The sequence below is a fragment of the Haliotis rufescens genome, unplaced genomic scaffold (genome assembly GCF_023055435.1).
Source record: "Haliotis rufescens isolate VD_foot unplaced genomic scaffold, xgHalRufe1.0.p SCAF_18, whole genome shotgun sequence".
NCBI classification, from domain to species: domain Eukaryota; kingdom Metazoa; phylum Mollusca; class Gastropoda; order Lepetellida; family Haliotidae; genus Haliotis; species Haliotis rufescens.
The window spans coordinates 19,922,263-19,938,924 of NW_025963868.1; the positions used below are offsets into that span (position 1 = coordinate 19,922,263).

The 16,662-nt window shown below is 40.7% G+C and overlaps 1 protein-coding gene across 1 annotated transcript; it reads right to left on the reverse strand.

Annotated features, from left to right (window-relative positions):
- Positions 1-1,606: 1,606 nt before the first annotated feature.
- Positions 1,607-12,301, reverse strand: LOC124147988. Its single transcript, XM_046518884.2, has 7 exons — positions 12,058-12,301; positions 10,730-11,059; positions 9,119-9,184; positions 6,164-6,277; positions 3,783-3,869; positions 3,038-3,103; positions 1,607-2,367 (listed from the first exon to the last, which is right to left on the reverse strand). The coding sequence occupies exons 1-6, from the start codon at positions 12,143-12,145 to the stop codon at positions 3,066-3,068; spliced, it is 723 nt and encodes a 240-aa protein (XP_046374840.2). The 5' UTR covers positions 12,146-12,301; the 3' UTR covers positions 1,607-2,367; positions 3,038-3,065.
- Positions 12,302-16,662: the final 4,361 nt, after the last annotated feature.

Genomic DNA, 16,662 nt, shown 5'->3' on the forward strand with positions numbered 1-16,662 from the left:
TAAATAATCGAGTCTGGACCAGACAATCCAGTGATTGATATCATGAGCATCGATCCACGCAATTGCGATTGATGACATGCATCAACCAAGTCAGCGAGCCTGACCACCCGATCCCGTTAGTCGTCTTTTACGCCAAGCATAGTCACCTTTTACGGCAAGCATGGGTTGCTGAAGACCTATTCTACCCCGGAATGTCTCAGTCAGGTGCGTTGGTACAGTACTCGTAGCTTGTATTTAGTGACATTGCAATCACTTGCTCGAGAGCATAATTCTTTTCAGTTGAGTTGTTTAGAATTACTCGGCGGCTATCACATTCATGAGTCAATTCCAGCGACACTTATCGCCACGAGGTCGTTTTATTATAAGGACAAACTGCCTTCCAGAAAGTAAACAAGAGCTACTAGATTAATGTACACGTTTCTTCTGTCAGATTCAGGAATGGGAAAAACAGAATGTCGACAAAAAGTTTCAGAACTAACCACAGTCAGTAAATGACTGAAACTTCCAGGGAGGATATTAATGGAAAGTGTCAGAGGATCTGCAATATTCCATCTGCAACTGCATTGTTTAAAATAACCAGCCAGGCAACAGATGCTTGACAACATGGGTGAGATATGTCGGGGCACGTTGGGATACTGTCAGCCAGGTCACACAGTGTTACCAACAAATGCTTGACAACATGGGTGAGACATGTCGGGGCACGTGGGGACACTGTCAGTCAGGTCACACAGTGTAACCTACAAATGCTTGACAACATGGGTGAGATATGTCGGGGCACGTGGGGACACTGTCAGTCAAGTCACACAGTGTAACCTACAAATGCTTGACAACATGGGTGAGATATGTCGGGGCACGTGGGGACACTGTCAGTCAGGTCACACAGTGTAACCTACAACTCCAGTTTAGTCAACAAACCTTGATCCCACGTCACAGACAGAATAGACAAAGGTCAGGGTTGACATCAAACAAACTTACTGTATTTAAATAACGAAGCAGTTCAACTCACAAAGTCACAATACTGGTTCTGAATAATTTATCTATTCCAAATTCATGAAATAAATAATATTGCAATATGCAGTACAGTGCCAGGTACGTGATCATGCAATGGTGCTATGGAAGATAATTAACAAGGTATGATATGTCTTTGATTTGTCTATGAACTTATCAAAATAGGATTCCAGTCAGTGTGTAAACAAACACGCCGATTCCCACACACTGGATACACAACACAACTGCGTGTGCGCCTTCTGTTCAGCCACCAGTTGTCATACAAACACCTGGCTTGGTAAACGTACAGTTAACTTACACGCTACCAACACACAGACGTTAAATTCCATGAAACCAGACGTTACCGATATCAATGGAATCAATACTCTTCAATATGATAGTCACCCGTGAAGATCCGGATTAAGAATTGGTCTTCATTAGCTCATGCTTGTCGTAAGAGGCAATGTCGTGTCATCGTATCCCATTTTTGCGTGTATTGATGCTCATGATGTCAATCACTGGATTGTCGGGTCCAGACTCGATTAGTCACATAGCTAGAATATTGCTGAGTGCGGCGTTACACAACAACGGTCGGGTAGCCTAGTGGTTAAAGCGTTCGCTCGTCACGCCGAAGACCCGGGTCCGATTCCCGACATGGGTACAAAATGTGAAGTCCCCGCCGTGATATTGCTGGAATATTGCTAAAAGCGGCGTAAAACCATACTCACTCACTCGTCGCTATATGGTTGAAAGAAGCTTCCTCACTGATAAATTTTTAGGAGACAAAAGTGACATTTTTAGCAATATCGGGAAAAAATGCCGAAAATGCCACAGAATAAAAAATCACAGTAGTATTCGTCGTAAAGGTGTTGCGTCTGGGTATGAGTGGGTTCCTTAAATACCTGGACGGTGTGATAGTCCAGTAGTTAAAGCGTTGCCTGGCCATGGTGTTTGAGGCTTAGTGATGGTGTAGCGGTATAGCGGGGATATTGTGACAGTAGCGTATGTACGCTGTTCTTACACTTCTACCGTGCACACACAAAAATAATATCACCCCATGGGGCGTGGATATAGGTGAAAGCATTTTTCAGTAATTGTCACTGGGCATTATGACGTTTGCTTCATGCTGATTGGATAGTTCGCATCAATTGTTCCATTGTTTTCATCGTTTGCGAAGAGGTTCACGACAACGTGCGTCACTGAACACATTGTCGCATGTCACTGAGGATGGCGTCATCATAGCACAACATCATTCACTCGGGGCAGATAACCCGTGAATCCTCGTAGCACGGAGGTTATCCTCCTATTGTTTCATAAGGTCCTCGCTGATTAGCCCTACTGGAGTAGCATCATAATCATCATCATCCCGTTAGACAGCTTCTGAAAATATATTATTAGTATATAATACTTATAATGTATTGTACAACTTTGTGAGGTGAATCTTTGTAGCCAGTCGTCTTCCTGTTGATTCTAGGATAGAGGTGTTACTCATGCTATCAATCGCTATTCAGAGTCAGCTATGTAAAGACTGCTGGATATATGCAATATCTCGCATATTATTATGGTATCAATGCACATATTCATAAACATATATTAGAAAGTAAGAACAGTTTACCACACATGCAGAGATTACAATTAAAGGGAGAGAACCTGTTATCGTCGGAGCTTCAGGGAGTACCGACTCAGTCAAAGTGACTATTCTACACACACTATCCCAGACCAGCATCGAACACATTGCGTGCGCTGGACCTCGGGTTGTCCATCCACAAGATGGGGTGTGGTTCTAACGAGTACAGGCCATGGACATACCGCTTAAAAGGAATTTCCGTTTATAAATACAGGAACGATATGTGATCTGAAATTTGCTTTGAACAGTATTTCAGGTCTATCACTGCACGTCCAAATCAAACCGATGCGTTGGTGAATGACACAAGCACGGGTTAGACACAGATCGTTGACAATATATGATTCCAACCCAAATGGTTCACTAACTCGTGTATTCTGCCTGTTTTGGAACTAAAATGTGAAAAATATCAAAATTAAAATTTACCTCTATCTTGGTGTTCCTCATCCTAGTGTTATTTTGTCTTCGGTTTCATCACCTGGACGTGCACATCTGACAACAGCAAGTAAAAGTGTAGACAAGTCGTAATATAGTTTACCGACAGCTAGCATTACATGCAAATCTAAGAGTGAGTGAGTGAGTGAGTGAGTGAGTGAGTTGGGTTTAACGCCGCTTTTAACAGTATTCCAGTTATATCGCGGCGTGTCAGCTTAATGTGGGGGGAAAGCCCGAAGTGATGCAGGTCTCAGACGTTTACCACTTCGGTGAAACCCACGAGCACGGGTATGGTGCTGACAAACCTAGAAACATAATCGGGGAGAACCGGGATTCAAACCCACAATCATAGGTTTCTGGCGTGCCCAAAGGACGCAACTCTGCACCGAAAATCGCGCCGCCTTAGACAACAGGGCCACCCATGCCCCCTGCACTTGTAAGATCTGCAAGTGAACTAAACATATTTTTTAGGTGTAACGGTATTAAAATTCAATAACAAGGTATGATATTAAAGACCACACTGCACAGCAGACATCATTTGAACTTTCGTAGAAAAGCATGAGTACTCAAATGATTACATTTCATATTTTTCGAAATATATTTTTTAAAATCTAACAGCTGGCGGAATGCTTACTCATTTATGTGGAGAATTGAATCCACTTACTTATGCATCATGGCTCGACTAGCTAATTATGTACAACTCGGGGTTGGGGTGGGATCGGGGGAAACTCTGTACCTTGCGCCACTGGTTCCCTGTACTGTGTGGGGGCATCCGCTGATAAACATTCTGATGACACTGTGTATAGCATGTTGTCCCGCATGGCTGAAACATAATATATCATAATTATGAGTAGTAGAAGTTGTTGTAGTTTTAGCATTAGTTGCAGTAGTAGTTGCAGCAGCAGTAGTAGTAGTTGCAGTAGCAGAAGTAGTAGCAGTAGCTGTAGCAGTGGAAGTAGTAGCATCGCTATTATTATTATCATTATGTAGGCCGTATCATCACAAACTAGTCATTCGTTGACATTCTCTGTAATGAAACCTGTATATAACAAACGCACGTTTTAGCAGGTGTCCTCCCATTAGTTAGACGTCCCAATAGTTAGACAGCTTATAACAACACTTTAAACGGTTGAGTGCACACTAATCCTTATGCTTGTTACCTCAGACTTTAAAATGGAATAGTCCAGATAAGATCTTACAAACAAAGCAAAGCAGCTTTAAATAGATACTTTAATATTATACTTAACATTTAATGACACTTTACATTTGATAAATTTTGTACAGTTTGTAAGAACACTTTGTGCCAGTTTTTGGTAATGTACACTTTACATTTAATAACTTTTACAGTTTATTTATCCCAGACGAAGCAAGTGTGCTAGGTGAGCCGCAAGTCACACACTTTGCATTATTAAACAAGAATTTCTTCATTGCCTCACGCCGAGCGACAATACTCCTGTGGCCTGTAAACAATTAAGTCCAGACAAGACACTCCAGCGTGTTTACTGATTTTGTTGAAGCTATGGTGGATGCTGGGTTGCTGCGGACTTCAGTCAACCAGCAGGGCCATCGACTGTTTTAGCGTCATCATAATTACTGTATTATTTCCTGTAAAAATATCGCACATGTCAACAACTTTAAACAAATGCCAAAGAACCTGACTGATGAAAAGGTTGTAAATGAACACACTCTGTTCTTATTGCTATATATATATATATATATATATATATATATATATATATATATATATATAGACACAAGTACTGGTTCACGTCATATGATTCAAGTAATTAGATAAATTAATTGAAATGGTACTCAAATAACTAATGTCATCCAACAGTTATGCAAAGTTTTATTGGATTCTTGATGTATATATTATGTTATAGTAAATGCGTGATCAGTCAATGTGTAAAATGACATTTGAGAAATTTACAAAACGCCAAAATATTTAAGTTATTTTTCAATTATTTTCCTATTTATTTCTGAATTCAAAACACTTCAATGCTCTATTTCTTTACGCGGTGATTGAAAATGTTTAAAAGAAAACGAAAGTCAATGTATATTTTAAAATTTTCTTTTGCTTCTAATCCTAGCAACATCAACGTCTTTTTGGATGCTTTTAAGACCTTTTGAACTTATCAATACCTTTCAGTCAATCTGGCGGGAAATTTCAGTCATTTTACACATTGTACACATAAGTGTATGCTTGTGTGTATGTGCGTGTGTGTGTGCGTTTGCTTGTCTTAGTGTGGACCTTTATCAGTTTTATAGGTCTAGCTTACTGAGATAGCATGCTAGTTTAACATAGATATATGACGCAAATACTCGAATCTTGACAGACAATCCATGATTATTGACAACGATCCAAGCCGTTGTGGTACGATGACACACAATCAACCAAATCACTGACACTGATGACCCGATCCATTAATCGCCTCCTAGGATATACATGGGTGACTGAGGACAACACTCAATGGAAACTCCAAAGTGGTAAACAGCTATTATGTAGCAGGGATGCAGGGGCTCCAGTCGCCTTATTTACTATATACATGTGGGGGAGCTCTTCAATTTCAGGCCATGTAACATTTTTTTGCAATGTGATGACAAGCCACATGGTACCTTATAACCATGTGGTGAGACGTCTTCTATATCAGGCCATGTAACATTACAATGTGATGACAAAGCACATCTTACATTATTACGATGTGATGAGAGGTCTTCAATATATGATGACAAAGCACATTTTACCTTATAACCATGTGGTGAGAGGTCTTCAATATATGATGACAAACACATTTTACCTTATAACCATGTGGTGAGAGGTCTTCAATATATGATGACAAACACATTTTACATGAGTAGATAATCTAAACTCAACTCCTTCAACTGATCATACAGTAAGACAATTAAGCTACTCCATAGTTTACATAGTTAATCTCATGCCTATTGAACCTGTGCTGAGAGTAAGGTAATTTAGGTTAATTAAACGAAATTATAACATATATACTCCCTAAACTGTGAGTATCCCTATGGGATATAACCTTTTAGTATGTACATTTTTAACATGGTTATGTAATACTCATGAAATACACAAAGAAACGTTACTTTATCATGTCTTACCTCCTGATGTGCGACGCCTTCTTCTTATAAATAGAACGACGACTACACCGACGAGGACAACAACTGCACAGGCAGACCCTGCAGCTATGTAAACAACAGTCCTGCCACCCAAGTCTGAACAGAGGAGAAATTACAATATCTTTATAAGGCAGTTATCGTCATGCCGCTGTCACCATAATGATGATTGTGAATAGTAAATCATGAAGCGCTGGTCTCCGCGTCACGGCATCTTCCCGAGGCAAGGGCGTAAACTGACTAGAAAAGTCCAGTCCCCACCCTTGCCGAAATAGGCTGCAATTTCCAGGCTCGATCGTAGCGCCACCAGTGGCTATTACAAGTTATGCCCCTTCTATGTCCCTCCTATTGACCAATCAGATTCCATCACTCATATCACTTGCAGTTGCTTCCAACAAAATGGCGGCACCCAATCAAAACGATCTGATCGATAATCAAGATCCATATTTGTAATATGACGGGTCTTACGCCGCGAAGTGTATCAAATCACGTGAGCACCTTGATTAAAAACATGAAATGCAAAATATCTGTCGACGCCCAGTTGGCGGTACACACGGTTTGCAAATCCTGCAAACGACCGAAATCTGCACGTTGAAATCCATGTAGTTCCCTACGCGATTTTTGGACTATGCATAGACTCGTTAGTCCAGCCAAAATGTAACTCCGGAATACCAGCCTAGTTCGGCAAGGGTGGAAACTGGACTTTCGTAGTCAGTTAACGCCCTTGCCTCGGGAAGATGCGTAACGGCGGCTGATAAGTGTGCACTCCAGTTGTATTCTGAACTCCATTGGATGAATACAACCAAACTGACATTTAGGCATAAGAAGGTTTTAAATTCACCCTGCCATCTCATCCTACCGGATACCCATTCACTGATGGCTTGAGGCAAATGTCGAAGACACATTATGATTATAACGCCGTCAACAAAATAATGATGATGAATGTGTTATTGTGATGCGCTGGACTCCACGTCACGGACTAGTGTACACTCCAATTGTATTCTGAACCCCCTGAGGAGAATACAACCATAGTGACTACAAGGCACAATGCGGTTTCGTCATGCCATGTAACGATTCGATGCTGGGTGAACTTAAGCATATGTCTAACTTGAAAGACACCGTGTCTCGGTATGGGGTAGGATGGACGTCTTGTGTGAAATATCAGGAACCAGCCTTACTTGCTCAACGCCGCACTCAGCAATATTCCAACTAAATGACGGCGTTCTGTGAATACACGAGTCTGGATCAGACAATCCAGTGATTGACACCACATGAGCATCGATCTACGCAATTGGGATACGATGACATGCATCTACCAAGTCAGTGAGCCTGACCACCCGATCCCGTTAGTCGCCTCTTACGGCAAGAATGGGTTGCTGAAGATAAATTCTAACCTGAATCTTCACAGATGGTCAACCTTACTGGTTATAAAGTTTGACGGTGCTGATTGTGTGTCCAGGGGACCAATGGTGTGATGAGATATCAACTTGCTATACAGAGTTGCCTCCCTTGTTCTTCACTTTTGTTTTTTCTTCCACATTGACACATTGACACGCACTGATACAACCGAATACTGCTCACAGCAGAGATAATTAACTCACTCACACAAACTCAAAATAAACAAAACAACGGCATTTATTATTATTTTGTTGTTGTTAATGTAAATGTTTTTAGTCATCATTCGTCTTATTTACCGTTTTATGAATTACAATTTAGACCAATAATAGTACATCGCCATTTCGACCATTTCCCCAATTCTGATTATGTTTCAACGGCGGCTGATAAGTGTGCACTCCAGTTGTATTCTGAACTCCATTGGATGAATACAACCAAACTGACATTTAGGCATAAGAAGGTTTTAAATTCACCCTGCCATCTCATCATACCGGATACCCATTCACTGATGGCTTGAGGCAAATGTCGAAGACACATTATGATTATAACGCCGTCAACAAAATAATGATGATGAATGTGTTATTGTGATGCGCTGGACTCCACGTCACGGACTAGTGTACACTCCAATTGTATTCTGAACCCCCTGAGGAGAATACAACCATAGTGACTACAAGGCACAATGCGGTTTCGTCATGCCATGTAACGATTCGATGCTGGGTGAACTTAAGCATATGTCTAACTTGAAAGACACCGTGTCTCGGTATGGGGTAGGATGGACGTCTTGTGTGAAATATCAGGAACCAGCCTTACTTGCTCAACGCCGCACTCAGCAATATTCCAACTAAATGACGGCGTTCTGTGAATACACGAGTCTGGATCAGACAATCCAGTGATTGACACCACATGAGCATCGATCTACGCAATTGGGATACGATGACATGCATCTACCAAGTCAGTGAGCCTGACCACCCGATCCCGTTAGTCGCCTCTTACGGCAAGAATGGGTTGCTGAAGATAAATTCTAACCTGAATCTTCACAGATGGTCAACCTTACTGGTTATAAAGTTTGACGGTGCTGATTGTGTGTCCAGGGGACCAATGGTGTGATGAGATATCAACTTGCTATACAGAGTTGCCTCCCTTGTTCTTCACTTTTGTTTTTTCTTCCACATTGACACATTGACACGCACTGATACAACCGAATACTGCTCACAGCAGAGATAATTAACTCACTCACACAAACTCAAAATAAACAAAACAACGGCATTTATTATTATTTTGTTGTTGTTAATGTAAATGTTTTTAGTCATCATTCGTCTTATTTACCGTTTTATGAATTACAATTTAGACCAATAATAGTACATCGCCATTTCGACCATTTCCCCAATTCTGATTATGTTTCATACTTTTTCCTTCAGCTGTGTGTCACACTTCTGAACGAAAATGTTTCATGCGATAAGTAATTATTCATAGAAGAATGTCTTTATTTCAGTGGGACATGAGATATCAACCGTCATACAAATTTTACATAAGTTTTGTATTTACCGTTATCTTTAGCTTCGCGGTTAGGAACTCGTGACAGATCAGCATACCTTCCAAGCCTTGCAGTAACTGGAACAGATCAGTGTAAGTTCATTGCAGTGAGTGTGTAAGTTGGGTTTAACGCCGCTTTAAACATGGCTCAGTTCTGCCACGGTGTTAGTTTAACGTGGAGAGCCCCAAATGACGGAGGTTCGAGACCTTAACGCACGTTCATGGGTATAGTGCTGACAAACTAGGGCCATGATCAGGGCGATACTGGGATTCGAACCCATGATCTTTAAGTTCTATCACGTGTTACGGGCGCAACACCAAATTCTGATAACAGTATTGGAACAAAAATATTAAGACTGACAAGCCAAGGCTCCTGACACCTAAAATCACCAACATATTATCAAAGGGGTGAGATTGATATCAAATGAAATAGTTTGCTTCGTTTAAGTAAAAAGATCAATTTAACCACAAAGTGCATTACAAGAATGTATGAAAACAAACTACACGTTGAACACCCAGCATCCCTATACGTTCCGCATTCCTGCTACATATATCAGCGGCCGGTAAACAACCCAACCAGTGCTAGCCAAACCAGTGATTCATATTATGTGCAACACTGTACGTCGTACGATGACACGCAATAAACCAAGTCATCTGGACTGACCAGCCTATCCACTTTCTGTCGCCTTTTACGACCAGAAACAGAAACAGTGCTGAGAGCCTCCTAGTCTAACCTGTGTCCCAAACGGGTTCAGATCTGTCAACAAACTCTTTGTTTGTTAGTTGTTTAACGCCGCTATTACAGATAAATGACGGCGGTCTGTAAATAATCGAGTCTGGAATAGGCAATCCAGTAATTGACATCATGAGCATCGATTCACGCAATTTGGATACAATGGCATGCATCAACCATGTCAGCGAGTCTGACCACTAGATCCCGTTAGTCACCTCCTACCACAAGCAGCGGTTACTGAAGACCTATTCTAACCCGGGTATTCACGGTATCAACAAACACTGAATACCTATATTCAACTGGTATCCAGTTAATGGAAATTCAATGTATGTATAATCCTAAACAATATACACACTGCGTAAATTGACTTGTGAACTGAAAACACATATTTTCTTTTCTTCATTTTCTAAGAAAGAAGACTGTGGATAATGTATACTGGTGGAAAAGCATCAACGCCAAATTAAACGTAGCAAAAGGAATGCGGAAAGTGCACGCAGAAGGCACACATGCATGTTGGCCACGATGGTTCCCGTGTCTTTGTCAATACATGACAATAGCGCACAAAGGCAAATGATGTAAGCCAGTGTTTTTCAAGGTTATGTAATTTGTACAAGCAAACTGGTTATCTGGAAATGCGGCAATGTCGTGGAATACGTTATGTCAAAAGGGTTCATTATTGTGGAAGTACCCTTTACGGGCGGGGAAGATTGAACGTCAGTTTGAATTCCATCCATGGAGATCAATTTGGTAAATTACCGATTACGCTATTTGAATAGAGGCAGTGTCTCACTTACACACACAACACTTATCACAACGCATAGACCTACCCGTCATACCTTGGAGCAAAGCCCTTCTTTAACAAACAACAACAACAACAACACTTGACTCACGTAATGTAATGTGGTTGCTTGTCTCGCTCTTCACAGTATCCTTACACCACCACACAGAGCCTCTGTCAATGGTAGCGTTGATCATGAGAGTCACATTGTGTTGGAGGACATTACAGCTGACACTGACACGCCCTGACAAGTACTTGCTATAGATGTAAGGGTTGGATATGGCCGCTTTACTGAAAGTGGACAGAGACTGCGTAGTACGGAAGATGACGTTATCATCCCTGAACCAGTATCGGTTCACTTCGCCCCAGCTACTGCTGCAGATCAGAGTGATGGCTTGTCCGTCGGTTGCTGTTGGTGGAGAACTTGTCAGTACGAGAGAACCTACACAAAATGATATTAGAAACAAAAACTCTTGAAACATATTTTAGATAAATGATAATCATGGTTGTACCTACAAAAATCATTTTGGTAGGCCTACTGCAATATACGTATAATAAGGATCATCATTTTATCATTTAAGCTGGTGGCGGTTGGGTAACCTTGTGGTTAAAACATTCGCTCGTTTGGCTGAAGGCCCGTGTTTGATGTCCCTAATAAGTACAATGTGTGCAGACACTTTTTGGTGTCCCTTGCAGTGATATTTTTTTAATAGTACTAAAATCGGCTTAAAACTATATCCACTCACTAATTTAAGCTGACCTAATTATATTGTTTCTCGCTTCTGTTGGTACTATTTGAATTATGAATGTGCTCTTTAACATCGTCGATAATGTGGTGTTTAAAATGTTCGCTCGTCACGTCGAAGACACGGGTTCGATTCCCCACATCTGGTGTTAAACATGTTAGACATTGAGGGAAATACATACATTCGCACACGGATATATAGATATTATGATGCTTACTGACAGTTAAATGTCTTATTCATGTGTGGTTTAAATGTTAAATAATGTACTACTAATTACACGGTTCATGATTTTCATATAGGAACACAAGCGTTTAAGAGTCCCGCTTGTATAGGATAAAATGTGAATTTGGCGCGATATGCATAGCACAATAAATGCACATTCATCCACTTCTGTTGTTTTGACAGTATTCTAGAAATAGATTTTAGTCATCGACTCAAAAGAGACAAGCGGGACTCTTAAACTCTTGCACATGTCATAAATATGTATCTGTGACAAGTGAACATTAGTGCATTCTGTATTCGTTTTGAAAAATAATGCTGTCAATGAAAATTAATTTTCTTAACCTACTGAAGAAGAGAAATACTTCACACTTTGCACACTTAAAGGCTTCAAGGAATGTCTTGTTATTGTAACTGTCTACAATATGGCACAACTGTATAACGCACTAGGTATTAATATAGAGGAAAGGCTTACCTTCGAGTTTTATGAATTGAAGCAGGAACGCCAGCACGAACACGGCACTCTTCAACAATCTGCACCCCATACTTTCCAGTATCAACATATGAATTTACTTACCTAATATAACAACTTTGATCTATACATTAATTACGAACGTGTGACATTCACCAACATTTGCGGGATAAAGACAAACAACACTTGCCACACCTGAGCGTCTCATCGCCCAATGAACTGACAGACGTGTGTACACGTAACAGTGAGATACGCATATTTCTGTAAATTCCCGTGTCCCCACATCTAACTAGGACTTGGCTGTGTGGAAAAGCTATCAGTGTGTACACATCTTTGTATAGCTATATATTGAAAGGTCCAGAGCCACGAATGTTGATGACTTGATGACATTGTTTTTCCTACTAGGAAGTTATGTTGGGTTTAATCTAGATTCGCCTTAATTCTACAAAAATGACATTTTTTTACCCGAGTAAGTGGCTGTTGTTATATGACCAATCAGTGAATAAGAAGAAAAACTGTTAAGCAACTGATCATAAATATTATACCGCATGTCGGCAAAGAAATGGTGCTTCTGTCAAATACACGCCACATACAAATATAAACTGACATCCAACAATTAGGTCTGTTTATTCGCCAAAAATCATACGATCATATAGGTATGAATACGATTGTGTACACTGGATTGTTTGTTAAAACAAAATATTTATCCAGTGCGGTGTGTTTCAGTATTAGGACCATGACTAGAAATAAAAGTATAATCTATTAGCTGATCAGTTAAAGTTGTTAAACGCTGCAGTTTGATACATCCCAACTGTACACCTACTGTGAATACTATTTAGTGAGTCTGGACCAGACAGACCAGTGACCAAAGGCAAACACCTGTACCATCGGGCTACAAGGTGTCGCAGTCAGCCAAGGTACAGAGCCTGACCACCCAACCCCCATAAAAACCCGGCAACATTGAGTGGGGTTAAATGTAACGTCGTTTAACAAATCTTAGGTACATTATGTTCATGAAAAACTATTTGGGGTGTTATAGTGTCCATGTTTTCGGCTATTGTAACATTTGACCCTGAACTAACCAGCTTGTCTGGAGGTGGGCCAACTTGTCACAGAAACGCATCACTTTCAGGAGCAGTCTGATATTCTCTGTCCTCTTTCTCTATGGAGGACGGCTCCAGCGGCAGCAATAACTGCAATTTAACATTTACGCCTTCTCCGCCAACGACTTGTGCAGCCAGTAGAACAAACTCACTCCGTCAGTCTTGTTGTTTGTGAGATCTAATATAACCTATGGTATGTGGTATTTATCATATTTGTGAGCAGATATGCATACAAATCCACCTTTGATCAATAAGCACTATAGACGCGACAACGATATTGACACCGGGTTATTATTTAAGCATAAACGTCAACACCAGTGTCAAGATTATCCCAAGAAACAGATTCCATTTAGCTCACAATGCAAAATGGCTGTGACGATTATGTGAATGGATCACTGAAAATCAGTGGTGGCACCCGGGGTTCGCGGTAAGCATGTCCTGCCACTCGCCATTCACACAGGGAGTATAACAAGTAAGTGTAAACCATCCAATTGGGATCCGGGTAAGAATCTACATCCCCCACTAACCTAAGCTTGTCGCAATAGCGTGGATCGATGCTCATGATGTCGATAACTGGGTTGTCTGGTCCAGGCTCGATTATTTATAGATTGCCGTCATACAGCTGGAATGTTACTGTGTTGAACAACAAACAATACACGTAAACCATGTTTAGAGAAAAACATGCCTGTCATCTGTTGCACGTGTTGCCACACGATTACAAAAAAACACAGCATGAATCACGTGAATCACGTGCAGGACTATGACAGACGATACACTTCTCAGTTTGATCGTGACTGAAATAGCATCGTGAAAAAGACATACCTATCACTAATCATTAATCATTTTGTTTGATCAGCTCGATCTGGAAAAGACCTAAAACGAATGACATATTCGATTTTGATATCGAGTTAGTGGTATCTTTATGTAGTATGGAGAGTAATGATAATATATTCATCTACCCTGAAACAGGTCATGAACCCTCATTTTCTATTACAGCAACGGATGCTAAAGTCCCGGACCGCATCTCGTTACTACGAGGCATATTCTAGTTGCTGTACAAACCTGAACTTGGAGAAGCGATGCTGATTTTATCTCGGAATTCGTGAACGTAAGTAAGCGAGTGATGTTTAGGAAACGCCGCTATCAACATTTGTGAAGCTAGAACACAGTCTGCAAATAATCTTTTCCGGCCATGCAAACTAGTGATTGATAGCATGAGCAGCGGTCACAACAGTTGTCTACGGATGACACACAATCAACCGGGTCACATATGATATCCAACTTTACCTTTGATCGCGTGTTTATGTTGGAGGGGTGGGGTGGGGGTGGGTTACCGTACTTATGTTGTGGGATAACGTCTCTGATCTCTGCTGCAATGGTCTTTCTTGCGGATTAAGCTGACACACCGTGATTTAACTATAATACTGTTCAAATGGCGTTAAACCCTTCTCACTTCCTTATGATAACAACAGTCAAACAACCCTGTGGGTCATCGCTGGATCAAACTCCAATTAATAAAGGAATAGCCGGGATACCAAGCAACCTACAACGTCAAAACGAATCTTATCTCATGTGTATACATGTTTCTATATAGGCACACGGAGTTGGGTTTAAACACGTTTACAACGTTCATTGTGAGCGCATACATTGTACATCCGGATAACTGTGGTGTCGAGAACACCTAGAGATACCAAGATGTCGTTGTGATGCAACCAGACGTGACTAAACAGCTGACGTAATGCACCCTGAAAACTTCCGAAGAGGTAGTATGCTATAAACAAACCAATTATATTATCTTCAAAGAATGACTCCTCGTGATTGAATGTTGTCTGGCCGCCCTACGTAGGAACAATGTGTAGTTGTTCTCACTGGCAAGGCCTCTCATAAAACAAAGTTTATATGTCAGCATCACTACATTAATTGTTGAATCAAAGAACTTGGTACAAGTGACATATCAAAACATGCCACGTATAAGGCCAAAACCACGCGGGTGTTCGATTCATGACATGGGAATAATGTGTGAAGCCCATTTCTGGTGTCCACCGCCGTGATATTGATGGAAGATTGCTAAAAGCGGCGTAAAGTTAAACGCACTCAATCACAAGAGCACCATACAAATCCATACAAAGAGAGATATATTGACGGGTCCAAATGTACCAGCAAATCCATGCCTCACAGATTTTATAACAAGAATCCTTTTTTTCAATCGACTTTACAGTAACAGAAAGTATTTGTGACAAGTGGAATTATTTCTAAAATAGTCAAGGATTTGCGTGACCTTTTGCAATCCCAGAACACAACACAGTTTAATCATGTCAGAACATTTGATTTTACAAGTTTGTAAGCACTATCCCACAAGCTTAACTGAAGGAACTTCCTTGAGCTACGGGGCATTTGTTACTAAGCGAGGTGTTCATATATACATACAGTTGCATCTCCATCTTCAGGAGATGAAGACAAACACGAACACAACTGTCATCTGAAGTTTATTGAGATAACAATATGTGAAATGCTGGACTTGCTCATAAATTACACACATCCATGTGGAACTTATGGATATGACATTTAGGCAAGAAGCTGGCATCATTTTTGGCACCAACTATGTTCACCTTTCTGTTTATATGTTTTTGTATGCCATTAAATCGAATTTCTGCTCTGATTGGCAAAATGAAAACACGGAAATTTGGCCAAGAAGTTTAACTTTAAAGCTTCAGGTATATCGATTATCTGATATTGTTCAATAACCACCAAATGGTCTATTCCCGTCCACTGATTTACCCACCTGAACTAGATCTAAAATCGACTAGTGAAACCGCCTCATCAAAGACCTATGTATACTGAGAGGCACAAATAACGCATACTCAAATTTAAGTGTCAATAATTTTTTACTGAAATGAAATCTACAAATGACAATCAAAACAAATGACTAATTAAAGATTACACTGATGAATTTCATGAACAGTTAGTGTGTGACAAAGAATTAATGTCTATGAAAATGACGTCAAAGGCGAGTGGTGTCAATAACGAGTATGTCCTCCTTGTGCAGCAATGCACGCTTGAAGCCGGCGAGGCATTGAGAGACACAGTCGACGAATTGCAGCCTGAGGAATACGTCTCCAATGATGCAGAAGAGCTTGAGTCAGTTGTGGAACCGTCTGTGGAGGATTTTGTTGACGTCGGACACGGCGGCCAAGTTCATCCCACAAATGTTCTATAGGGTTCAAATCTGGGGACCTTGAAGGTCAGTCCAACACATTAACGTTGTTCTGTTGCAAGAAGGCGTCTGTTATCCTGGCAGTGTGAGGCCTTGCATTGTCATGTCGAAAGACATGGCGACGTAAACCACGTTGAGTCAGTAATGGCAGCAGAACAGGCTGTAGAACGTTTACGATGTAACGTCTGGCATTAAGGTTCCCCTGAATAACAACAAGATCCGAGCGGAAATTTGCATTGATTTCTCCCAAAACCATAACACCTCCACCTCCAAACCGATCACGTTCAATAA